The following is a 26,789-nucleotide window of genomic DNA, read 5'->3' as shown; positions in this document are numbered from 1 at the left end:
ACAATAAAAGCCTGCAATGAGTTTACGACACGGTTGGCAAATTCAGCTACCAGTACTACATCAAGAAGACACAAAAATTATATGTGCTCACCGACACAGGAAACCAGAGAACTAAAGAAAGAATTGAGAAGGGTGATGATGAAGGCCAGAATATCAGGAACGCTAACAGTCGTATAAGAAGAATTCAAACAATTAAAGAGGGAATATAAGAAACATCTCTGGCAGGAGAGGAAAAGAACAACAGAAGAATTCTGGACCAAACTATTATAGAACTGTAAACGATCAAACACTAAAGCATTCTGGATAACAATACATGGCATTGGTAGGGCAGCAATAGTAAAATACGCACCAAATTTCACGGCAAAAGACTGGGTAATCTAGGTGATAAAGATCTTTGCAAATGACGAACAGCACCTACTGCAAAAAAACAACAAAGCAATCAAGTTGATCAATACAAATGAGTCTGAAATATAGCCCCGATGTGACAACTCAATTCTCTCAGAGCATGTTTACTGTACCTCATCAAGAGTGGAAAAGGTAATTAAGGCTGCCAGAAGTGACGGTGCCCCAGGCCCTATTGGCATTCCGCACGCAATATACAAGATGGATCCAAAATATTGAGCCAACCCAATAACAGCTCTGTTTAACGAGGTGGAATTCATGGGCACAATTCCAGATAGCTAGAGGGGGTTGATAATGAACCTAATTTTTAAGGGAGGTGATCGAACAAGCCCAGCGAACTGCAGGTCAATAGCGCTCATCGACTCGGAAGCAAAATATTATGCTTCACTAATACTGGAAGACTTAACCGAATGGTCATTCACCAAGAACTGGATTCCCCCTCAACATACGGGCTTCAGGATAGGGTATGGCACCATCATTAATGTACTAACAGTGACAACAATTGCGGAGAAGTCCAAACTTCTAAAGAAAAAACTCCAACTCTGCTTTATCAATCTTAAAGCAGCTTTCGATCTGGTGGATTGAACCCTTCTGTGACAAAAACGAAGACGCTGGGGCATCCAAGGAAAAACTCTGACAGCAATCAAAATGCTATATACTGACACATGGATCCAAATTAAGATGGCTGACAGTTCAAGATTATCCAGAAGAATACCAACAGTTAAGGGCCTCAAGCAAGGGTTTGTGCTTGCTCCACACCTATTTAACCTCTTTATGGCTGATTTACCCTCCCAGCTTGATCGGGTAAACTCCCATGCTCCAAGACTAGACCCACTAACTATATCACATATTTCATATGCTGATGATATTGTGTTGTTGAGTTACACAAGGGTGGGCCTACAAAGACAATTTGAGGAAATGGTAATATTTACAAAAACCAACAAATTGGAAATTGATATTGCAAAGTCAAAAGCCATGTCAATAGGGAGCGGATCAAACGTCCCCTTGAAAATCAAATTGGGTAACGCAATCATAGAAGAGGTCAACAACTACAATTATTTAGGCTTCCACTTTGATAAGAATTTCAGCTTTCAGGTACACCAGCAGCATATGGTCAGGAAAAATAACGCCTTAATAAACACCTTCAACGTACTTGTGAAAAAACTGGAAGGACCCTCTTTCCGACCACTGCTAGCAGTCATCAATGCAAAATTACTTCCATCACTAACATACATGAGCACGGTGATGCACGGTAAATATGTCAAACTGTTAGATAAATTGTAAATATGCACAATCAAACGTGTCTTTGGCCTTCCTTGTAATGCATCACACGCACAAATTGCTTGGAATTCAGATTGGCATAATAGAAATAATAAGGAGATTCCACTCAATTAAATCCTGGCACAAAATACAAAATCAACAGTCTAGCCCCTAAGTCGGCGCTCTATAGCAATCACCGACGAATGATGTAAATTAGAGTTACAATTGGTACTTATTTTCGTCATTGGAAAAAACCAACACGGCTGACATATGCCACCTAAATTTGTCACATTCCACTTTTTGCTGTGTGATGAACAAAGCTGTAAAACATCACTCACTATTAGAGAATAAAAATATATTTTTGCAGTGATCACATGCCTGGATGACATTTGCAACATATCCCACCTGGCAACCAGCTGCATTGCTCTTTTTAACCTACCTGGTGCACTTAAAGAAAAAGCTACTGGTGAATCGCCTAGAAATACTTCTTTAGCAGACAAACCCCCTTGAGGATACAAAGGCCCGAAAACATGCAGGCTAAGTGATGCAACCAAAGAGTATTTTACACACTTAGTTTGCATATGCCCGCATTACAGCAAGCACGCCTCTCACTGTTAAGACGATCATTCAATGAGAGGGGGATACGTACTTGCCGAACGGCAATAATGAGGAGCCTTAATTCCACAGATCCTCAGCTAACTTGCAAACTGTTGAAATGTTTGCAATTTTATATCTGAAAGAGACACGTTAGTGATAGATTCCTCACCTTAGAATATCCCCAGGCATCTGACTGGATCCGGAAAGTTTTTTCGTTAGCAGTACCCCTGCGAGTCAGTAGGTGGCATTGTGCGGCTCCGCGTCCGTCGCTGGCGTCGTATGCGCCGAGATGACGTCACGGAGACTACTTAGGCGCCACCCATGCGCGCTGCCGTCGGTTCTTCCTTTTTACGCGCCAGTAAGCGCAGATTCGGTAAGAGCACGCACCTTAGTCACTTTTTGACTATCTTTTTGATACTTTTTGTCTCCCGTATGTTCGAGTTGGTGTCATAGCGATGCCTGGTTTTAAGTCTTGTGGGGCCTGCCAGCACAATATGTCGGTGGCGGACCCCCACGACGTCTGTCTCTACTGGCTGGGGAGCGACCACGACTCCCGGGGCAGTATGGACTGTTTGGCCATAGCCCCGAAGGCCTTGAGGGAGCGGCACCGGAAGCTGTTTGAGGTCCGGCACTCGTCCCCGTGTCGTTCGCGGTCCAGGGGCCACTCCAGGCAACGCTCGCGGGGCCACCATCATCGCTCCTCAGGCTCCAAGTCTTCACCCTCGGATTCAGGTAAGAGATGACATGAAAATAAGTCGAAGAAGCGTTGTCACTCTCCGACGTCCCCCCGTCGGTCCCCGGATGCGGATGAGGGGGACAGGGGTTCTGCCCCTGCTGCTCCTTCGGAGCCTGGGAGTCCGCGGCCTACCCACCTTACCTGGGTACGTCGGCGACTCCCGCTCAGGTGCAAGAATTTCTTGCCAGCTTGGACCGCCGGTGTGTCCTCGGGCCCCGCGGTCCCATGTCTTGATCCTGCTGGGCCGTCGGCGCTGGCGGTTCTCCGCCGCTGGCTGCGGCCACGGCGCCACAAGGTCCCGCGCTGCCGGCTCCGGCCCCTCTGCCGCCCTCAGCTCCGCCTCCGGTGCCGCAGTGGGTACCATTTGTCCTACACCTGCCCAGGTTCTCGGACTCTTTTGTTCCTACCTGGGATCCGCACTGGGACACGGCGCCGGTTCGGCCCCGTCCGGCGGCGTTCCCTGGCGGCGTTTGTGCCTTCCCCGGTCCCTGCCCTGCCGCCGCAGCTTGTCCTGCCTGCGGTGGAGGTGGAGGATGACTGGGAGGGGTCCGAGGACCCGCTTGCTCATCAGTGTGACAATGAGCAGGACTGGGTGGACGAGTTAGAGGAGGCCGGCGGCCTCGATCTCTCCTCTGACCCGGGGTTTGCCTCTCCTTCGCCTCCCATGGAGGAGGGCGCCTCGTACCTGATAGTGCTTCGTCGGGCCGCTGAGGTCCTCCACCTTGATCTGCCTACGGTGGCCCTGAAAACTAATCTCCTCACTGAGGTGCTCCAGACGGCGTCCACTTCGTCGAAACCCTGGCTGCCATTTAACAACGCCCTCACTGACGTCTTGCTGGGCACTTGGTCGCGGCAAGCCACAGGGGCCCCGGTGGATAAGAATGTCGCCAGGCGTCATCGCCCAGCGCCGGGTGACTCTGCCTTTCTGACCACTCATCCTACGCCCGAGAGCTTGGTCATCCGAGCTTCAACGTCCCAGAGTGCCTTTCCCACGGCTTCACTGGATAAGGACTCTAAGAAGATGGAGCAGTTCGGCAAGCGGTTGTTCTCTTCGGCGAGCTTAGGGCTGTGGTCAGTGAACACCGCATGACTCTTGGGCTGCTATTCCCATGTGGTGTGGGATGCCATTGCACAGGTGTTGCCTCAGTGTCCTGAAGAGGCCCAGACTGTGCTGTCTCAAACTGTTGCCGAGGGTAAGGATACGGCTAGGTTCGCCATTCGGTGTGGTTTGAACACCGCGGACTCACTAGGTAGAGCCATTTCTACGACTGTGGCGCTTCGTCACCATGCCTGGTTGAGATCTACCCGGTTCTCGCCAGATGTACAAAGCTCACTCACCCATGGACATGCCCTTTGATGGCACCCGCCTGTTTGGCGATGAGGCCGACAGTGAGCTGGAGCGTTTTAAGGACTCGCGGCTATGGCCAAGTCCATAGGTCTTTCCAAGAAAAGCCCAGCCACTCCTGGTTTTCGTTCCTTTCGTGGCAACGGCAGGGGCGCCCAGGCGCATTCCTTCAGCAAGCCTGTGCAGACCCAACCGCAGCGCAGACACGGCTTCCGTAGGGGTGGGTCTGGGAATCAGTGTGGGGGTCAGCCACCTCTGCTGCTTCTGCCTCCAAACCTTCCTAATCTGAGCTTTGTGGAGCACTGTGAGAAAGTGGCTCTGTATATACTGTTTCCAAATAGGTACAGGGTGTACAGAGTCCACAGTCCCCAGAGGTTTGGCAGAGGCTAAAGTTAAATATAACCCTACTCTCTAAAGTGGTAGCTTGGTCGAGCAGTAAGGCAGTATCGGAGGACAGTGTAAAGCATTTGTGCACACACTCAGCCAGCAAATGGTCTCACACACTCAATAACTGAACTCTAGGCCAATGGTTTACGTATAAAAAAATATATGCTTGTTTTATTTTAGAACCAACAATAGGTATTAAAATATACTTTCTCAGAATGAGATGCTTTATATAAATAATTTTGCAATATGCAATTGACTTTTGTAGAAAGTTACAAGTGGTTGCAATAGGCAACACAATTTTAAACACAATAATGCATTGGGTTCAATGGAAGTTTCAAGTTATTTGCCACAGATTATTTTTAGGATTACTTTTGGAATTCCAGGACTGAATCCTAGATTCAGCCCTGGGTCAGTACTTGGAATCAAGTGATAAAAGTCGACTTAATTACTGTGATGATTTTTAGACAATATTTTGCTATTTTAAAAGTTGACAGAAAATATTTAATAGAAAACAGTCAGTAATTCCCTATGGCAGAAAATTCAAGTTGCAGGTATAGTATGTTCTTGTTACTTTTGTAATCCAGTACTGGGTACCTAGACTCAGTACTGGGACCTTTATCCAAAACAGGTAAGTAATTACGTATTCAGAAATTATACGATTTTTAAAGAATATTTAAAGTTTGCAGAAATTGACACTTAGAAGAAATTTCACAGAAAAAGAGTCAATGATTTCGTATGGGAGAAAATTGGGTTACTGGTAAGTACAGTTGTAAGTATTTTTCAGAGTCAGTGCTGGGCACCAAGATCCAGCACTGGGAACTCACCTAAGAGCAGGTGAGTATTTTCATTTTCGTTATTCGGCTGATTTTTGGTGAATATTTTAAGTTTTGAAAAGTCCACACTTCGAAGAAATTTTAGGAAAAAGCCAGTCAATGTTACCCTATGGAGAAAATTGAGTTATCGGTTTAAAGGTAAGTACTTGACTGGCAGAGTTAATGTTCTGGGCATAGACTCAGGGGTCTCCTAGGGTCCGGTAGGTACAGTTGGTTCACCCTCAGTGGCACAAGGGCGGCCGGGTGCAGAGAGAGTTAGGCCCAATGTTATCCCATGAGAGGTAGGGGGGCCTTGGTTGGTGGCTGCTGATTAGCAGGCCACGCGGCTGTGGGAGGTGGGCTCCTGGTCACTTACTCAGGGCACGTGGGAAAGTAGATAGATGTAGAGGTTGCACTGCCAGGGCCACTCAGGCGGCTGGGTGCAGGGTGCTTTTGAGCCTTCGGGCGTTCAATTGATTTCAATGGTAAATCTCCGGTTTAGGAAAAGACTGCAAGCTCGGGGACGAAGAATCTTCATGTGCCACCACCACTTTGAGAGGTAAGATGGGTAGTTGGAGGATAGGTAGGTACCCTGGGATTGGGCACAGGGGGCCGCGGGGGACGGGGTGCCTTTTGGTGTCGGGAAATCTTACCCTCTGTTGATCGTGTTTGGGGGGGCACCTGGTTCTGAGGCTGCAGGCTTCTTCAGGAGTGTCGAGGGAGGTCCTTGGGTGCCGTACTCAGGGTCACAGTCACCGTGGGGTCGTCCTCGTGGTCTTTGTTCACTCTGGCACAGGCCAGGCTTGGCGGGTGCAGAGTGTGCTGGGTTCGCGGTTCCGGGCTACTGCCAGGGATTAGAAGTAGATTTTGAGTAGAGCCTCTACTCATGGGAGTCCCATGGGGGCTTAGAGTCAAAAGGTAGCCAGGTCATCCGGGGTTTGGGAGGTTGCTGGCCACAAGAGATGCTAGGTTGGAGCAGGAGCAGGTTCGAGGGTCGACAGGCCGGTAGGGCTGGGGCCAAAGCAGTTGGTGTCTTCCTCTTCTTAGCAGCTGCAGCTGCAGGGTAGGTCTTCTTTCTTCTAGCTCTTCTGCGGATTTCAGAATCTGGGGAAGGAAGGTTCAGGGTGCCCCTAAATACTAGATTTAGGGGCGTTACATGTAGGTGAAGGGCAGGGACCAATGGGTCCCTGTCCTGGGGTGGGTACACCCCCTATCCTGCCTCTCTCCTGTGGGAGGGGGGCAGTAGCCTAGTCCTGATTGGGCAGGGCTTCCCATCTTCAAGATGGCGAGAGCCCGGAGATGTGCTTCACCTCGCCTCCCCCCACCTGAGGGGTGGGGTTGGCAGGCTGGCACATCCCCTGTCCTTATTTGGGGTTTCCGGCCAAGCTTCCCGCCAGAGTGGGGGGTTACAGTGGCCTGGGGAAGCTCACAGAGGCGGCATGCCTTTGAAGCTTCCCCCTGCCCATCCTGGGGGAGGAGATTTAGCACCTAGCACAGGATGTGCATTGTTGCAGGCCCAGGAGAGCGGGGGTTCTGCTACCCAGGGGTCCAGCAACATGTCTGCTGTGTGGCAGCCTAGGCAGCCTCAGAACAGACGTGGATCGTAGGTTAGGTTTCAGGGGGCATCTCTAAGATGCCCTCTGGGGTGCTTGGTAAATTAAATCCCACACTGGAATCAGTGTGGGTTTAAAGTGCTGAGAAGTTTGATACCAAACTTCTCAGTCTTCAGTGTTGCCATTATGGTGCTGTGGAGTTCGTGTTTGACGAGCTCCCAGCACCATCTACTCTTAAATGGCAGCACTGCACTTACAGTGCCTAGGAATGGACCCGGGTACTGTAGGGACACAGGACTCCTGCTCCTGTGCCCACACCATTGGCATAGGGCACCCAGCTAGAGGGGTGGCTGATGTATGCCATGGCAGTGTAGGTGGTGGGCATGGCACACAGGGATGTGTGCTATGTCGACTCTTTGTTTTGTCTTGTACCCAGACACTCAGCCTGCAAGGGCAGTGTGTGTGTGTAAGGGTACAGGGCCTCTAAAGGTGGCACAATGAGTGCTGCAGCCCTTAGAGGCCCTCCCTGGTCACAAGGCCCTGGGTACCTAGGGTACCATTTACCAGGGGCTGACATGTGACCAGGGTTTGCCAATTTGTGTTTTGTGTTTTAGGGAAGGAACATAGGCCCTGGGCACCTGATTGGCAGGAGTCCAGGACACACTCAGTCAAAGTACATTCAGCAATTCAGCAAAAAGTGGGGGCATACCATGCAAGAAAGATGGCACTTTCTCACAAGCACCCCACGCCAGTGGGTGGCAGGATCCGCCATCACCTCCCCCACTGGCACGCTATCACATCGGACATGTGGGTGCTGCAGATCATCCGCAAGGGTTACTCCCTTCCCTTTCAGTCCACCCCTCCAGCCATGCCACCTCAGTTTCACCGCATGTCGAGGGATCACTTGGCGACTCTCCAGCTGCAAGTTACGACCCTCTTGGCCAAGGGGGCCATTGAGTGCGTTCCGGGGCCGGAAGTAGGGAGTGGTTGTTATTCCCACTACTTTCTGGTCCCCAAGAAGGACGAAGGGCGTAGGGTGTCTACGTCCCATCTTGGAGCTCCGGAACGTCAACCGGTTCCTCCGGAAGGAGAAGTTCAAAATGCTGACCCTGGCTCAGGACTTGGCTTCCCTCGACCCTGGAGAGTGGATGATGGCGGTGGTCGCAGCTCATCTGCGCAGGTCAGGGGTGTCTTCCCCTACCTCGACGACTGGTTGTTGAAGGCGGGCTCTCCCCAGACTGTCGTCTCCCACCTTCAGACTACGGCCGACCTCCTGCATTTGCTGGGGTTCTCCATCAACGTGCCGAAGTCACACCTGAGTCCTTCTCAGCAGCTCCCCTTTATAGGGGCGGTTCTGGATTCAACGCGGTTTCGGGTTTATCCTCCCGAGCAGTGAGTCCGGTATATTCAGGCTATGATTCCGATCTTTCTGCCTCTATTCCGGTTGTAGGAGAGTAGGGTCTGCTTTCTATGGTCACCCCCACTTTTTGCTTCACTGGTTTTCGACTTGGATGTGGCTGTGGGCCTGCTAATCAGACCCACAGCCCAGCTGTTCTCTCTCTAAATTCATACTATGTACTTTAGGTACATAACCCAATTGGTAAGGATCACCCTATAGGGCCCTGTACAGTGTACCTTAGGTACCCAGGGCATGGGTGTACCCTAGGCCTACCAGGGGCTGCAGCATGTATTATGCCACCCCTGGCTGGCCTCCCATAATGACACAACTGGCTGATCACTCAGCTGGGGCAAGGTTGTGTAATCACCCCCTGCTTAGGTATAGTATCCCTATACCTACCTTATATATAGACACATGGGTAACCTTTCAGTCACTCCTATGGCAGGCCTTAACAATCCTGAAGGCAGAGTGCTTGGTAACATGTGAGATGGTGCTCTAGCATGAGCTGAGCCTGTCTGCAGCTTTGGAACCATGTCCTTATAGCTGTTCTATGATATCGCCTACCATATACTCTTAAAGTGCCTTATAATCCTCACGGTTATGGTAACTATGGTTTGGCTTTATCAAAACATGTCGTGTAAGGTGTCTAACACTTTGGAATACTACCCCCACACCATTTCTGGCAATGAGGATAGTATTCCTCCCTTCTAGAGGGAGAAGACATGTTGAAGACCTACTACCCGGTTAAAGTTAACCAGAGCCCCAGCATCACAAAATGGATGCTGCTGCCACAGACACAAGTCTGACCTCCTGCTGCTGGGAGTCCTTCCAGCAAGGGAGGCTTGGACAAAAGGTTTCCTGCCTTGGGAGGTGCTAGCACCACCCCAGACAGGACTTAGTGTATTGGGGCAGGGAGGTATGAAAGAAACAAGACACTGCCTGGGGCACACAAGGTGTCCCATGCATAGTCCGGTTCAAACCGGTGCTGAGGCACTCCAGCCCCAGTCCTGGCGCGAAACTGGACAAAGGGAAGGGGGTGTAACCACCCCCCTCCCTGGTCCCACCCATAGGAGGGACCTAGCAGGTAACCCAGCCCCCCAGATTAGTATAAGAGTGGGAGCTGAGTCCCTAGGATTTTGGATTATCCTGAAAACTGCAACTTGAACAGAAACTCTGGACCTTCGACATTCGACTACGGAAGAAGACTGAAGAATCTCCCTTGTGGCAAAGGAGTGGCCACCCTGTGCAAACAGGCACCACCAAACGACCTGCCGTTTGTTCTGCCCAAGTTCTACGAGGACTACAGAGCCCGACCAGCGCCTTGACCTCCAGACTCCTCCGACCCTGATCCACAGCAAAGCTGAGATCCGTGGAGGCGACGAGAGACGTGGGACCGGCTACCTGGGAAAATTGGCTACTAGCTTCCAGCGCAGCTTCTGAGGCATCCTCGAAGTTGTGCTCTGGGGATTGAGAAGCCCCAACCCCGAGCACCATCTGCACCGAAGATCAGCCCTCCACACTCCACGAGTCCTGCGTGGGGCCCTTCTGCATTTCCCTGCTCGACGCGTCTGTCCGGTTACTGGCCCGTTGGCTAGTAGCCTCTGTGACGACGAACCCTTAACTTTCCACCGCTGGTTTGGCTCCTCCAGACTGGCCCTTGCTTCCCTGTGCAAGAGAAGCACCTCAGGCCTTCCTGGTCTGCAACAGAAGTGAATCCTTCATTCTGCGTGGGTTCCGCTTGCCAAGGCTTGTTGGGTCCTAACTCGACAACGATGCCGCCAACAGCAATAGCCCTCGTGGGACAGCTCGCCTCCTGGTTCTGGTCGTCCTCGACGCCTCCTGGTACCCGTGGCTGCTGCGACAAGCTTCACCTCTTCACCTACATCTTCACGACATCGCCTGGTTCCTTCCCGGCTCCTGGCTGGTGACCTAGACTCTGTCCCTTCTGCTTGCAGGTACCCTCCTTTTTGATTCCAACCTCGGAATCCACCGGACACTCTTCACTGACTGCCTGTTAGCACCTTTTTTTCAGGCATCCATAGGAGTCGACGACGAAACCCGACGCAAGTTCACACCTATGCACCCTCAGCCCGTGGGCTAGGTAAACTGAGTACTCCGGTGCTCACAAGGGTATTGACTATCCTAGGGTCTAGTTTCCAAGTCTCTAACTCCTAGCTCTTTCCGAAGTGTCCTAAAACTCTTAATTGCTAAACATCACTATTTCTATCGACTTTAACGCATTACGCGTGTGTGTTTCCACTCTGCACCTGAATCCCGTGGGCCTCCCACTGCCTAGTAACTGGTAGTATAGTGTAGCCCCAGCGATTCCCTAGGCCTAGGCCTAACCTGTGTTTGTGACAGTGATCCTTATACCACTTACTTAGTATATGGTTTGCGTGACCCCTAGGGCCTAACTGTATTACTTACCTGTGTGACTTATGTATGCTTAAATAAGACTGTGTTGTACTTACCTCGAATCTCATAAAGAGTGCTGAGGGTATTTTGACTAGAATAAATACATCCTATTTTTATATATATCTGTTGTGGTGTCCTTTCATTTGGTATTCAAGGGATTGCAAATGGTATAACAGCTGGCTTCACATGCCATACAGAGTTTAGCCTAAGACTGCTCTTGTCCATGCTACCACTAGGATATCTGGTCTATAAGGTTGACTTTACAACCAATCACCATAAGGGTTGTTTGGACTGATACAAGGTGTACACTAGAACTAGTGACATCATATATCAGGCCAACTTCTCACACCGGGTTTCAGTCAGGATAACCCTCCGGCTCCTAGGCCTGATGGCCCCCTGCATCCTGCTGGTGCAACATGCCGGATGGCATATGCGGGCTCTGCAGTGGGATCTGAAGTTCCAGTGGGCACAGCATCAGGGCAACCTGTCCGATCATGTCCAGATCTCGGAGGGCACTGCACAACAATTGTAGTGGTGGCTCACAAATCGCGATTGGGTCAATGGCAGATCCCTCTCCCTTCGCCAACCGGAGCACACAGTGGTGACAGATGCATCCCTCCTGGGATGGGGAGGCCACTTGGGAGAGGCGGAGATCAGATGACTCTGGTCTCCGGCGGAGTCCCGGCTCCATATCAACCTTTTGGAGCTTCGGGCGATCCGACTTGCACTGAAGGCATTCCATCCCTCTGTCCGGGGAAGTGTGGTGCAGGTGTTCAAGGACAACACCACCACCATGTGGTATTGCAACAAACAGGGCGGGGTGGGGTCATGGACCCTATGTCAGGAGGCTCTGCACCTCTGGACATGGCTGAAACATCAGAGCATTACCTTGGTGGTTCAACACTTGGCAGGTTCTCTGAACACCAAGGCAGACGAACTCAGCCGGCGGTGCTTGATGGATCACGATTGGCATCTGCACTCGGACGTTGCGCAAGGTCTCTTTCTACAGTGGGGAGAGCCTTGGTTAGATCTATTCGCCATCGAAGAGAACGCGCAATGTCATCAGTTCTGCGCGTTGGAATTTCCAAGGCAGCTTTCGCTCGGCGACGCTTTTCATCGCGAGTGGAGTTGTGGTCTGTTGTACACCTTTCCGCCTATACCACTTCTGCCCAGAGTGCTGAAGAAGATTCGGCGCAACCGGGCCCAAGTCATCCTTGTGGCTCTGTACTGGGCACGAAGATACTGGTATCCCGAGCTACTCAGCATGGCAATCGATCCCCCGATCCGTCTGCTCCTTCGGGAGGATCTTCTGTTGCAGCAGCAGGGGACGGTCCTCCACCCCAACCTGTCCAGCCTCCACCTCCATGCATGGAGATTGAGTGGCGACAGTTGACAGCTTTCGATCTTCCTCCCGAAGTCTATGATGTCATTCTGGCAGCCAGGCGCCCATCCACTAAGACGGTGTGCGCCTGCCGGTGGAACAAATTTGTGGCATGGTGCACAACGAAGTCTGTGGATCCCCTTTCTGCCCCTCTTTCTGAGGTCCTTCTGTTCCTGCTATCCTTGGCCCAGCTCCCTTTGAGCCCCTTCTTAACTGTCCTTTACGTCTTGGTAGGTTTCACCTCTGCCAGGCTCTTTCTTCTAAACTTCCTTTCCTTTCTGTTCATCCGGACAAGGTGGTTTTAAGGACCCGTCCTTCTTTTTTGCCAAAGGTTGTCACGCCATTCCACATCGGGCAGACCATCACCTTGCCCACCTTCTTTCCGCCTTTTATTTGAAGCGCACACAACAGTTCCTGGTGGACGACCAACTCTTTGTTGGCTACGTGGTCGCCAAAAAAGGCCGGTCTGTGCACAAACGGACCATCTCTCGGTGGGTCGTTCTGTGCATCAAAGCATGTTACTCATTGGCTAAAAATGAGCCTCCTGTGGGGCTCCGTGCCCATTTTACCAGGGCAACGGCAGCCACTACTGCCTTGGGACGCGGCATTCCCTTGCAGGATATTTGTCAGGCAGCTACGTGGGCCTCGCTGCACACGTTTGCCAAGCATTACTGCCTTGACAGTCAAGTCTGGAGAGACTGGTCTTTGGCCGGTCTGTTCTCCGTGACTTTCTGGTGTAATCTCTTCGCAGACCCACCAGTGGGGTGGGTATTGTTTGGGTATCTATTCTATCACTAACGTGTCTCTTTCAGATGCACAAGTCCTTGTATAACGATATATCTGTAAGAGACATTAGTTAGTGATAGATTCCTTACCGTCCCACTCATCCTTCCCGTTCTGCGAAGTGATTCTAGGGTTAAGGTCATCCCTTTTAGGACCCCAGTTTCATGGCACCAGTTGTCAGTTTCTTGCATGGCTCTGTGTTCCTGGCGCGGAAAGTCGTGTACAGAACTGACAGCGCGCATTGGTGGCGCCTTAGTAGTCTCGGTGACGTCATCTCGGCGCATACGACGCCAGCGACAGACGCAGAGCCGCACGACACCACCTACTGATGCGCAGGAGTACTGCTAACGAAAAAACTTTCCGGATTCAGTCTGACGCCTGGGAATATTCTAAGTTAAGGAATCTATCACTAACTAATGTCTCTTACAGATATATAAGTACACAAGTAGTAACTTGTGCGATAAAGCTCTAAGACAGTGTTCTGAGAAGTACAGCTCCAGTAGGAGAAAGTGGGTCCGCGCAATATTAAACAAACAGTTGGCAGTGAGTGAAAGACAGTTATATGACTATTTTATAAGACTGGTATTTCTTATATAATCGAAATACAGCTTAACCAGTCATTTTCACGCACAAACAGATCTCAGTTGAAAAGTACAGGCCCCTTATTAGAAAAAAATAAAATACCAACCCATAAGATGCCAAATGATTTTATTAGTATGTACTGTTATAAAACCATGTGACGTTTACGAAACGGACAAACTAAAGAAGTAATTATGAATTATTTTATTCAAAACAGTTATTTAATTTTGTATTACCTGTAAAATATTGTGACGTTTTTTTATTAACTTATAACAATAAACAAATACATAATGATACATACACCTGCGCACCTGTAGGTGGTGTCATTTGCACCGGAAGTGATGAGCGCTGTACCCACAAAGGCGCCACTCCAGCACTGATGTCAATTCTTTTATTTCTGTTCCAATCACTGGAGACCAGGAGATGTGCTACCCCCAGTCTTTTTTGACTCACCTTTTTTGGACTTTTCCTCTCAAGATTTCTTTTCGAGACTTTGTCTCCTAGTGTAGGAAGCCGCCATTTTATGTGATAGTGCCAGTGTAAGGGCACACCATGCAAATAGTACAGAGGACCGTTATTGGTTTACAGGGCTTAAATTAATAATCCCAAGTGCTCTATTTGTGGTAGTCTGGTCGAGCAGCTTAGGCTTATCAGAGGGTAGTGATAAGCATTTGTTGTACACAGTCAATAAATGAGAGCCACCCTCGAGAAGAAACTCAAGACCAATTTAGAAAAATAACACAGATTTTTATGTCATTTCAGACTCCAAGGTCTTTGGGATGAGGTAAGTTGTTTAGACATTATAGATTTGTACAGGTAAAACATTAGGAAATCACAGCTGTCAGATTTGAGGCATGAGCCTCGAACGCGATAATGTTATCCTATGGGAGAAAAAGTACATGTGCTGCATAGGTATAGTAGCGAACTGTTATAAACTGTATCCCTTAGGGTTTAAGGTGCTTAGGGCCCAGTGTCCAAGAAACTACCAGCCGTTGGGGTACCCTGCCGTGGGGTGTCTTGTCTGCAGAGGTGCTGGTCGCATTGGTAGCCTCGAGTGCTACGCGGTAAAATTTTAAAGGCATCTGTCAAAACAACAGAGTCTGCAAGGGGAGACTTGGGGACAAGACCGGCAAACCCAACATGAGGCTTGTGGGGACTCCTTGGCCAAGGGGACGCAGTAAGAAATTGTGCGCTCAGACTGAGGGGCTCGGGTGCAGAGGTGCTGGCTGGCCGGCTGGCCTGCAGGTCACAGTGTTGGAGGTTGTCACGGTACATGGAGAGGAGGGAAAATAAACAAAGCAGGGCCACTCTTGTTGTGGAGCTTTTCTCTCCTGAAGTCCCTCGACATGCAAGTAAGTTTTTGCGGCATTGGTGTTCGGATTAAACACAAGCAAGCCTTGGTGGGCTGTGGTAGTCATGATATTGGGTCAGGGGACTCCGGGAGGAGCTAGCATCTTGAAACTCATCAGAAAGACAGGGCTGATCTCCTAGAGACCCAGGTACCTCCTCCTATCGCGCTGCTCCTTCAGTGGCCCCGATGGCTAGTAACACAAAGCACCGGGTGGATGCTTTCCGTGCGTGCAGATGCAAGGGGATTGCTCCTCCACCCCAAGGGAGATGCTGCCTTGTTGTTGAAGTTGCTGAACGGTCCTCCATAGTTTTGAGAGAATGTACAGCTTCTGGATGAGTTAGGGTAGTTGTCAAGGTTCCAACAGCAAAGCAAGGTTTTACACCAAGTAGTTGGTAAAGTTCTCCGTTCTCGTGGTGACTTCTCTTCTTTGTTCTTCCTTCAGTTCCCAGTAGACAAATCTTTCTGGTGTCAGGAGGCCACCTAAATACTGAAAGGGTAGTGTAACGCATTAGCCAATGGGCTACTTTCCCCTGGGGTGACTACACCCCCTATGTGACCACTTCCTGTGGAGAGTCGGCATGAACCTAAGCCAGAGTTCCTAGTTTCACCAAAAACAAGATGGTGAAACCCTTCTTCAAGTGTCCAATTCAGATGACCCACCTTAGCGGTGTGCCTAGCCTGATATTGCAACACTCCAACTAACTAGCTAATTTTCCTGCCTGCTCTGGTGCCAAATAGGCTCCAGGGCAGGGGTGGCATTCCCCAGGTACGGAGGAAGCCAGGGTTTAATATCAAATGCGGCAAAGGCTTTTAAGCCTCTGGCCCTGATATGCTAAATCACTAGCCATCCTGTCAAGCAGTGCTGCCTTTTGGTCAAACCAATGCGTCTGGAGCTTTTGGCTTGTCTCAAGGTTTTTGTTTGCTTTTTCCGTGTTCTCAAACATACTGGAATGAAGGCCAAGCACAAATCCACAATGTGAAGTTTGGGCTCTTTGGGAGACTTCTCCCAGCCTTCCCTCACTAGACTCAGTGGTCCCGTAACAGGATGGCCAGACAAAAGCTCAAAGGAACTAAAGCCTATGCCTTTCTGTGGCACCTCTCTGTAGACTAAAAGCAAGCGTGGCAAAGGGACATCTCATTTTCTTCTGAGTTTGTCAGGGAGGGATACTCATGATCCTGCCTTTCATGGTCTTGTTGAATTTCTCAACCAGACATTTGATTTGTGGGTGATATGGGGTAGTGAACTTTTAAGTCACACCACCTTTATTACACATTGCTTTAAGGACAGTAGATCTGTGGCCAGTATCTTTGGCCTTTCCATGGTCCCTCGCAAATCCCAGTCTTTCTTCCGCCTCTTTCGTGGACATAGGAGGGGCTTCCAACCACGTCTTTACATGCCCAACCACCCCAGACAACAAACAGTACAAGCTTTTCGTGGATGAGCACACAGTGCCTACAGACCACGTGGAATAGGCAGCCATAGGACGAGCCAGTCCCCCCCCCCCCCACCCCTCCACCCCCAGCAACCGCAGCCTCCAAACCCCTTTAGTATGTCCTCTGAACACCATGTGCATCGGGGGGGGACAGGATAACCCATCACCTTCACAACTGGAGGACAATAACATAACCGTTAGGTTTTGCAGCTAGTCCAAGAGGGCTACTCCCTCCCCTTTGTGACCACATCCTCATCACATGCCACCCACTAACTACCGGCTGACGGTGGGCCACCTGTTCTTGCTCCATTATAGACAGGGTGCCGACAACAGGCTGCTGAAGGCCTATATACCCCCTGATGCTACCTATAACAATCGTTTGCACAATATCTTTGCATATGTAAACAAGGCTACTGATAAGTTGAATGAACTTCAGGTAATTCTGGTTGGACTCTCAAATTGTAAAGTCTCCAACCACACTGTCAGCTTATTTCTGGAGACAGAAAGAGGAAGTGCTGCGCACTCCCCCTCTCCCCCCCCCCCCCCCCCCACCAAATCTAAGAACAGACGAGAGAGAGCAGCTACTCCTTGATCAATTGAGAAAAAAAACGAATGCTTGATCGTAAATGGGAGATTTACTTCTGATTTCCTGGCACAATTTACTCGTAAATCCCCGACAGGAGGCTCAATTTTAGAGTACCTTATTTCATATTCATCATGCCATTTACTAGGTGGGTTGATAATATTAGATTCTATCCTCGGTGACCACAGACTTTTAATAATCTCCCTAGAAGTAACCACGACCCTAGTAGGGTCATGGAAATTCAACGTTGCTATTTCAAAGTATAATAAAAATTCAGGTAGAACTCAGTGGGATCCTAGAAAGATCATTGACCTAAAAGGTCTCTTAGAGAAGGCTGTCAATGATCTTGGTACTGGGAAGCTGATGTTCTTTATTTTTGTGATTAATTTAAGCAAATTGAAAAAAGGGTTACCCATAGGCATACAAGGGCTCCTCACTCACCCTTCTGCTGTACAAAGCAATAAATAGCCTGATTAGAAAGCAGTTTGTTTCTTTCTCCTTCTGAAAAGGCAAGGAAGTCGCTTAAAGGCAAGTTTAAAAAAGCAGGGGCTAGATCACAGGTGGAAAGATTTATGGGAAGCCGCCTCTAGAAATAATATGAGAAGATTCTAGGGAATAGACACAGATTACTGTGACACTAGAGTACGGTCTCACCCCTCCCCGATTGGAGCAAATATTTGAGGCAACTTTAGTTCTGCATTGTATGCATAGAATGTAGGAAATAATTCTGTCATGGAAAAGCTGCTACTGATTGTGCTACGTTTAGTTATGATGCTCCCTCCGTGAAGGAGACTGAGTCCTCTCAATTCTCACTATACGATCTTCTGCTGCAGTGGGACCGGATGAAGTGCCAATACTGGTAGTAAAAAAAGAAGTTAAACTTTGGGCCGGGTTATTCTTGGTCTTTAGACATCTAGCCGCTGATTCCTTAGCTCAGAATATCCCCAGGCGTCAGACTGGATCCGTAAATTTTTTGTAGCAGCACCACTGCGTGCCGGGGGACGGCGCCACACGTCCCCGCCCTGACGTCGTCCACGTACTTGACGTCAGCGAGGTCATATAACTCCCTCCCGGTGTGCTGACATCAGTTTCCTTCTTTTCAGCGGATCTGGAGTGTACGGTTCCTCTTGCCTGTTTTCAGGCCTGCGGTTCCTCTGGCCTGTTTTTCAGGCCCTTTTTCGACGCTTCGCGTCGGGAACAGTGTGCGATGCCCTCGGGATTTAAATCCGGAACTTCCTGTTCGCGGCAAATGTCTGTGACTGACCTGCATCTGATTTGGATGTGGTGTCTGGGCGAGCACCACGACTCCACAGACTGCGAAGCCTGCCATCACCTTAAGCCAAAGTCCCGGCGGGAGCTCCGATGAAGCTTCTTTCGGCACGACTGTCCTGGTCGTAGACGTCTCTTCTCACGGCCTCTTCAATTCAGTGTTGCCGTCGATCGTCCTCTGGGATCCGAGGCCGTCGTTCATCACTTCTTGGTAAGTTGCGGCGCAGGTCGCCGAGGTCCTCGACCTCCCTGTCATCTGTGTCAGGGGCACTGGTTCCCAGAATATTCCGGACGTACGCCCCCGACAGTCGCCCCACCCCCCTCTATCCGCCCCATCCGGGTGCAGGGGCGACTCGGCCCAAATTGAGGCTTATGCCATGGCTTTGCAAGCCTCCTTTGGGTCCTCTCCCATCCCTGGGGTGTCCTCGTGGCCTCCGCTACCTGTGGGGTCCCCGCCGGACTCGCCGGTGGGTTCGCCCCCGGCGTCCGATGAGCCTTTGCCCTCCAGGGTTTGTCGGCGATGTGGTATCGTCAGGGCACGGCCCGGCTGGGTCCCCCTCTACAATCCCTATGGCGTCGTCGGGGTGCGGCCCGGCTGGGTCCCCCTCTACGGCCCATTGCACCCCTGCCGCACCGAATAGTCCCGTGGGGCTCCCTGTGGCGTCACCGGTGGTTGCTGGTGCTCATAGCTTCGCTTTGTGCACACCTCGGCCTTCTGGGCAGGCGGCTGCCTGTCCGGAGCCCGAGACGGCGCCGTCCCGGCGTCGTAGACTCGCCTCCCCGACTTTGCCTCCGCTTCTTTTTCCGGAGTCGGAGCCTATTGCGGTTGAGGCTGAGGCGGCGCCAGAGGTTTGCCCCCCGGCTCGGGCGCCTTCTCCTTCTTTGGGAGGGGAACTTGCCGCCTCCCCGGCTCTGCCGGTCCAGGGTGGGGCTGAGTCGGCGCCGGTGCGGTGCTGGAAGCTTGCATCCCTGGCTCCGGCGCCTTCTCCTTCTTCGGAAGGGGAGCTTATCGTGGATTCGGCACCGGACAGAGCCGACTCGATGCCGGATGGAGTCGAATCGGCGCCGGAAAAAGCTTGGTCGGCGCCTACTAAAGTGGTTTTTGTGCCGCATCAATGCCGGGTTGTTGATTCTTCTCTGGAGGCGTTCGGAGAGAGTTTGACGTCGCCCTCACGGTTTTAGTCTGATAGTAAACCTCAGGTCTTCCTTTTGCATGGTCTGAGGTGATTACCCTTTCATTTCTCATCCTTTGGATGCATTATGCGTTTTAAACTGTTGGTTAACCTGCTGTGCCAATGTTCCACAGATTGTTCCCCTGACTGTGGCTTGCCCTTATGAACGTGTTCCCCGTTGTTAGGGGGGTACTCTGTTAAGTCAACTGGACCTACGAGTTTCTTTGGCCTCTTGGCGCACTCTGGTGCTCTTCTCTGCCGTTGTACTGTGCTCAATGTGGTGCCTTGACGTCATCTTTACATCATTGGTCATCTTGCTTTATTCTCCTCCTTCTGAGGTTTTTCAGGGTGTTTCTCAGGGTGTTCATCACGCTTTAACGGCAGCTTCCATCGGTACCAGGTGTGTTCCTCTACAACGATGTTGTATAGTCGTGGCTAGTTTACCTGTTTTTTGCTATATATATCTGTAATTATGTATATATACCAGTTCCATGGGTACTCTTCTTCCTACTCTTCAACTCTCTTCGAGGCTGTAAGATCTGGTCTGAAGTCTTCATGTTCCAGGGACTTTTCCGGTGATGCATGCGGCGTTACCAATAAGGCCCCTTTTTGTGTTCCGCTTGTTGGGGTAGTTTCCCAGTTTTACGCTGCTCCCTTCTTTGTGTTCAGTTACTGAACGATTCTCTCTTCTGGACAAGGGTTACTTTCCTTCCAGTCGGTGGGTGTTGTCTGAAATTCTGCGATTATTCATCCATTTCTACGCCTTAGTACTTTGGTGCCTTTGCTGCACCTTCCTTCGGTTGTGCTATATTGTATCAGCTGGGCATGCGGGACGGCTCTTCTAATGTCAGTCGTCCTAGTTCTCCACCCTGCATATCTGTTTTTCGTGTGTTGGTTCTCACCTTGGTCTTACCGTGGCCTGGTCGAGCAGCCTTATGCTTATTATAGCTACGCCACCTTATGGTCTCTGCGCATGATTCTGTGGTGGCTTAACATTGTTACTGTTCGCCCCTGTTCCCCCTTTTGGGACTGGGTGTGCACTTGGCGTGTTTCTTCTCTCCGCCTGCAATTCTAAAAACATTGCTAATTTCTTTCTCTTGACCTTGGGTTCTTGGCTGTAGCCTCTTCAGCCTTCCTTCCGTGGGCTAGCTTGGTAGGCTCTGGTTGCATGTTTCTTCTGAACCTTTGGTCGGTGTTCACATAGTGTGCCATTACGCACAAGTGGTCCTTCTTCCCCTCTCTTTCTTTTGTTCTGGTTTAGTTTCTACCTGTCCGTCTTATACAGGTATGGTATAGCACCATTATTGCCTTTTTGGGTTGTCTTGCATCCCATTATCTTTTGCTCTTTTGAGCTATTTGGGTTGCTGTCTGTCTGTTCCGCCACAGCCTTCCCCATTGTCCGTCACTCTGTTGCCGGCTCAAATGCTTGGTGGTTTCTGTTGTTCTGTCGCAAACCCACCTCCCCTTTGGGATATGGCTGTGGTATCTATTCTAAGTTAAGGAATCTGCGGCTAGATGTCTCTATCAGATGTACGAGTTACTTACCTTCGGTAACGATGTATCTGGTAGAGATATTGTCTAGCCGCAGATTCCTTAAAGCCCACCCAGCCTCCCCGTTCTGCGAGGACCTTGCCAAGTGGAGTACTCCGTTGGCCTCTCTTTTACAGTTGGCATTGGTGTTTTTCTCTCATAGTGCTCACATTGTTGTGTCCCTTTGAGACTTACCACAATACAGCTGACTCCCTCTTAAGGGTTTCTGTTACCATAATACAGTCGACTCCCTCTCAAGAGTTTCTGGTCTGTAAAATGATGCCTTTTTCATTGACTTCCCCTCTTCATTTTCTTATCTTCTCGTGCTGCCTTCCCGCCTTCTCTATTAGCTCAGGGTTCTGGTCTCCTCTACAGTAGTTTTCTTTGGGGTTCTGTTGACCTGTGTCTCAAACCTCCATTACTATAGGGGCAGTGCCAGTCTTTCATACCTTCCTGCGGTGGACTGTTGTTCTCTCTGTGCTCCGTTCTTGCTAGACGACACAGTTCTACATGGTACTGACAGCCTGTTTCTGTCTGTTGTTCTGCATGGTAATAACAGTCTATTTCTATCTGTTAAGATATTCTTCCCTTGTTGCACTTGGGAAGGGTCTTCGCTTAGCTTGCGGAGTTCTTTCTCACAACTTTTTCACTTACATGTAGGCAGTGTCTAATTCTGTCTTTTATGATGGTGTCTTGCACCATCCTCCTTATTTATTCACGGATTTTTCATCCATCGCACACCGTTCCCATACTTTCACAGTTTTTTTATTGGTGGCTCCGCGTTGTTTCGCGGAAATGTTTAGCCTCAGAAAACTGACGTCAGCGCACCGGGAGGGACTTATATGACCTCGCTGACGTCACATACGTGGACGATGTCAGGGCGGGGTCGTGTGGCGCCGTCCCCCGGCGCGCAGAGGTGCTGCTGCAAAAAGTTCCGGATCCAGTCTGACGCCTGGGGATATTCTAAGTTAAGGAATCTGCAGCTAGACAACGTCTCTACCAGATACATTGTTACCGAAGGTAAGTAACTCGTACGATTTGTCAGTTTTTCTCTTGAATGGAGCTGGCTTTTCACTTAGTATTAGGGGGGTCGGTCAATATCATGCCTTTAATATGCAGACAATATAGTAATCATGGACCTAATCCATAGACGATTAGGGGAGTTGCAGCAGTATGCCGATGCACATGATATGAAACTCAATTCTTCCAAAAGTAAAATCCTTTGCTTTCATTGGGAAACAAACTGTAATTATGCCACTTACTCATGGAATTTAGGCTCTCAAAAATTGGAAGAGGTTAAATTTTACACCTTTTGGGGGAAAATGTGTAATAATTTGAATGATACTGCCCATATTTCTAATAATGTTAGTATGGCACAATCCCAGGCCAAGGGGTTGGGAGTATTTTATAATATTGTAGGTAGAAGACATTTCTCCTATCGTCTGTCTGTCTGTCAGACTAAAATCCCGGCCCCCCCCTTACTGTATGCATCCAGTCGTCAATCGATGAGTCAAGATGGGGCTTTTTACATAAGACAGAAGGGCAAGTACTAAGGAGACTAATGTCTTGTCTGCTGCAGCCTTAAGGTTGGAATTTGGGATCAAAAGCTCCTACACACATGGCCTTGCGTGAATTGTCCTGTGGGCCTTCTGTCTCCTGAGAAGTGAAGGGGACTCCCTAAAACACCTTATGGAGATGGAAAGTTTTGAAGAGCGAAAAGTAAAAGCTCTGTTCTTTAGAAACTTGAAATTCACTTTAGACCAATTTGAACCAGATCAAAGTTTGGTGACATCATTATCCATAACTCAATTAAAGGCCTGTCTAAAATAAGCTTTGTTTGATCTAAGCTTGAGGTAATCTTTGACCTTGACAGTAGTGCCTGTTGTAAGAAAGGGAATGATCAAATGATAAAGGATTCAATAACTATGAAAAAAGCCCAACTGTATGTGGAATGAAATATATACCCCATGGTGTTGGACACTTCTGTACCCTTTTGCGATTATATATTCTGCCTTTAAATAACCTAACTTCTAAATGGTATGGGTCACCAGTTACATGTCATCCTTGTCTAAATGATTTGAAGCATGTTTTGTTTCTTTGCTGCTAAGGCCTCTATTTTTTTAAATAGTTTGTGTGATCTTCTTCCGAGGCCTTGGAGCTAATGTTTAATCCCCCCAATGAAACGTTTTGCTGTCAAATTTTCTACTTTTTAAAAATATTTTTATATGTATGTTGAATTTTCAGTATGAACCATGCTTTAAAATGTTAATGTTTTGTATGGCTCTCATGGCTGTATGAATTTGTGACTCTTTTTAAGATGTTGATGCTTTTATGGTTCTTATTGTCTATGATTTTATTTCTGTATTCCTATTCTGATGTGGACCTCTTTGGATTTCCAAATCATGAAAAAAATAAACCTGAACTAATTTGAAGGTAAGTAACTTGTTCTATGAATCAGAAAAGTTTTCATGACTCATGAAATGGGAGTTGCACATAACAAATGGGGATTTTGTGGTCACCCACCCAGTGATTTTGATGTTTACATCTACACCTCATACTTTCCAAGTATTGTCTCAAAAGAGAAAAACTCATCTGAGGATGATTGCCAGAGTTTCATATATTGACTAATGGTAGTGTGTTGGGTATATACTTTGCTAAATTTCCTTTTTTAACCTTCGTTCAAAGTTCTGAAAAAGATGGGTGTCATCAGGGCAAAGCAAATCCATAAAAAGCTCATCTTATTTGAAAAAATGATTAAAAGTGGTTAATTCGTACTGAGGACATTCTAACCAGGGATCTATCTTCATAAAGAATCTATATCTCCGCCATGTGCCACACTGAAGATTGCACTGTCATACCAGCTACCTTCTTTCAAACAACTCGAGTCATCTTCCTCATTCATGATCATGCTATTTCTATGCAAAAGCCAGGGTAATGGAGTACTCATTTTCCTGCTGTTGTCATCTGCTAAACATTTGCTGACCCAAAAAAGTAATCTTGTAGTCATTGATCTTAGAGCACTATTAAAATAGTTCCCCTTTTGGAGACACCACCCTTTTCATTTGATAGTAATCATATGATTTTCTTTATCACCTCATCCATCGTCAAATCTTGGTGAAAAAAGCATTCATAAATATATTCAGGCCCTTCCCTTTTTGCATCCTGAGGATCTCTAATACTTTGATTCATGATGCCCACCTACATCCTCCATTTCTTTATTCTACATGGATGTTAGAACCAGCAGCACTCTGTGCTTTTGCTTCTACATTTCACTGTCTCTAGTTTGATACATGTCTGTCATTTTAGTTTAGATTGTCTAAATGTTCCATTTCAAACCTACCTAACGTCTTTCCTAGGATATTCACTTTTCTAGGGGACTACGAAGTGTAAAAATGTCTTTGTGTACCTAGGGAGTTGGTCTTTCCATTTCCCTTTCTCTGCTTGTCTGAGGTGGGATCTTTCTTCCCTGCTACTTTCTATTTAATTGAACATTTTGCAAAGCTGTTCTTAATCCAAGCTGTCAAGTACCTCCTACTGGTCGCACTTTGATGTGCGTTATACTGCTGTTTCAATGTTGACTTCCCTAGGGCCCCACAGTTCTCATGCAGGAGGGCTGGTCACCTTCTGTGTTGCTTCACACCTCCCAGGCAAGATGTGACCTCCATTTCTTCAGGGGTTAGGTGTTTATTTCCTCCCCATCTCACTCATTATCCTCTTGTACTCAGGTCTTGGGGTGGGGGAGGGGGCTGCAGCACTAAACTCAGTAAGTCTTGCCTAGGGTGGATGAGTGAATGAAACTCTTTAATGATGACAGCACAGGAAGTACAGTTCTTGTTTTTTACTAACCTGAGCTTTCCATTTACGGTAATGTTGGCACCAAAATTTCGCTTTTTTATTTATAATATCTTGATATGCACCCATGGTCTGCATTTGCTGGTTTCTCAATTAAACAGCTAGTCAGAGTTCCTGACAAAAGTTAGGAATATTTGTCTTTCACATGGTTTCTTATAGACCGAGTTCATACGCTTTCATGGTCACATAGAAGCCAGAAATCTCATTGTAAAATCATCTAACAATCTCTTTGCTATCACTGAATATTCATGGCTGAATATGTATAATCGTTAGAGAAGGCTGCTTTATCAGACTTTTGCGAAGCCTTGTTGAGCGGGTGTGTGGAACAGCTTCTCTGCTCTCAACATGCCTCCAACCTCTGAGAACAAGCGCTGTAAAAAACAGCAGGCAAAACTAACTTTTCAAAGTCAGAAATGTGTTTTTGCTTCCTTTCCCTGGTTGACGCAAAGATGAGCCATGTTCTCAAACAAAAATGTTATCTGTCTTTTTCAGTCATAATACCTGGGGTAAATGATCAAGCTTGTGAGGGGAGGATGCGATGTTAGAGATGTTTTTATAGACTCTTATTTTTTGTCTGCATTTTTGGGATTTACTGCAAAAATAAATCTTTTTGATTAAAAAAAAGTTGAGTTGTTGAAGCTTTTATCCAAGACATAGCTGCTACTTCTTGGTCATTGTCATGCAAGTTCCAGAATTGTTTACTCAGCAAATGTATTGCATGTTTGTGTGAGCAATTGCAGAATGTTTCAGATATATAGGGTGTGATTAGACTAAATCCTGTCATTGGTAACCATCAGTGACATACATTTTATTTAACTGACAATCTGACTGTGCTATTGGTCCATTGAAAATTTGCAAACTACTGTCTTGGAAAAGCCTCTGTTTATATTCTATTTGGTGAAAGACCTCAGCTGCAGTAAATATGACTTATTTTGTCATTGTTCTCAAATCGTACAATAGTATTGACTTTTAGCTAAAAGGACAAACATATCTCAAGCATTTGTGATTTCATGCTTAACAAGTCAAATTCTTTTTCTAACCACAGGACGGGTTTTGACAAAGGGTCATTACAGAATGAAATCGAGATGTTACAGCCTCTGAATCTGGAAGTAACGGTAGAACGCAATTTAGCTGCTGCCTGGTGTAGTGACATTCCTGATATTAAGATAATTGGACGACTGAAGCCTATGAATGTAAGTCGGAGGACTTCTTTCTAGAATTTTGATTTATTGCAAACCTATGTAAGATACTCACGAGTTAGTAATTTAAATATTGACACAGTCTCAAAATACATGTTTGTTGGTTGTAGATTATTTGTATTCCATGGATTATTTTATTCCGAATACCCATATATATCAAGTGTTCAGAGCACTTTCACTTTGGGCACATGAATAAAACATTTCTCTAGCTAACGTAATGGAAAGTTTCAATTCTAGACTAGATGAGGCGAGCATTATGCTTATCCTTTCTTCACTTTATTCCACAGCAGCAATTTAATAAACATCAACAAAAAAAACACATTTCCCAGAACTCTAGGGAAATTGGAGAAACGAACAACAGACAAGCACAATCCATGAAAGGGCATTGTCCAATCAGAGTCCAGGATCCAGCATATAGCCCATCTTCAGTGTCCTGGTCCTCCTCTTTCTTCATGCGAGTAACTCCATTTGTCTTGCTCTACGCGTATTGCTTTCCAGAATCTCCTCCTGGAACCAAAAGATGAGGGATCAGAACTAGAAGCGATTGTTATTCCACAGAGGTCAGAGGATCCTGACCTCAAATCACAAGTACGTAAACCGTTCTTTAATTGAAATACATTTCCATACCACACCGTTCCAACATCATGAAAACATGTTAAGCCTGCCAGAAAGAACACTTTACTTACTCTCTACAGGCGGGCATTCTGGAACCTCTCTGTGGGTGGGATATTCCTTGCCTCTGAGTCCTTAA

General features: G+C 48.0%; 1 protein-coding gene across 3 annotated transcripts in view; it reads left to right on the top strand.

Annotated features, from left to right (window-relative positions):
- Positions 1 to 26,789, top strand: part of VPS13A (vacuolar protein sorting 13 homolog A) — a 2,314,464-nt gene that overhangs the window by 783,058 nt on the left and 1,504,617 nt on the right. For all 3 annotated transcript variants that reach the window (XM_085633365.1, XM_085633382.1, XM_085633374.1), the window contains one exon: positions 25,885 to 26,032. In XM_085633365.1, the coding sequence (XP_085489491.1) occupies positions 25,885 to 26,032 (148 nt within the window). The remainder of the gene's footprint in view (positions 1 to 25,884; positions 26,033 to 26,789) is intronic.

This window comes from Triturus cristatus, chromosome 2_1 (assembly GCF_964204655.1).
Source record: "Triturus cristatus chromosome 2_1, aTriCri1.1, whole genome shotgun sequence".
In the NCBI taxonomy this organism is placed as follows: Eukaryota; Metazoa; Chordata; class Amphibia; order Caudata; family Salamandridae; genus Triturus; species Triturus cristatus.
Note: the sequence above shows the minus strand (reverse complement) of the source record. Positions and strands in the feature narration are given on the sequence as shown.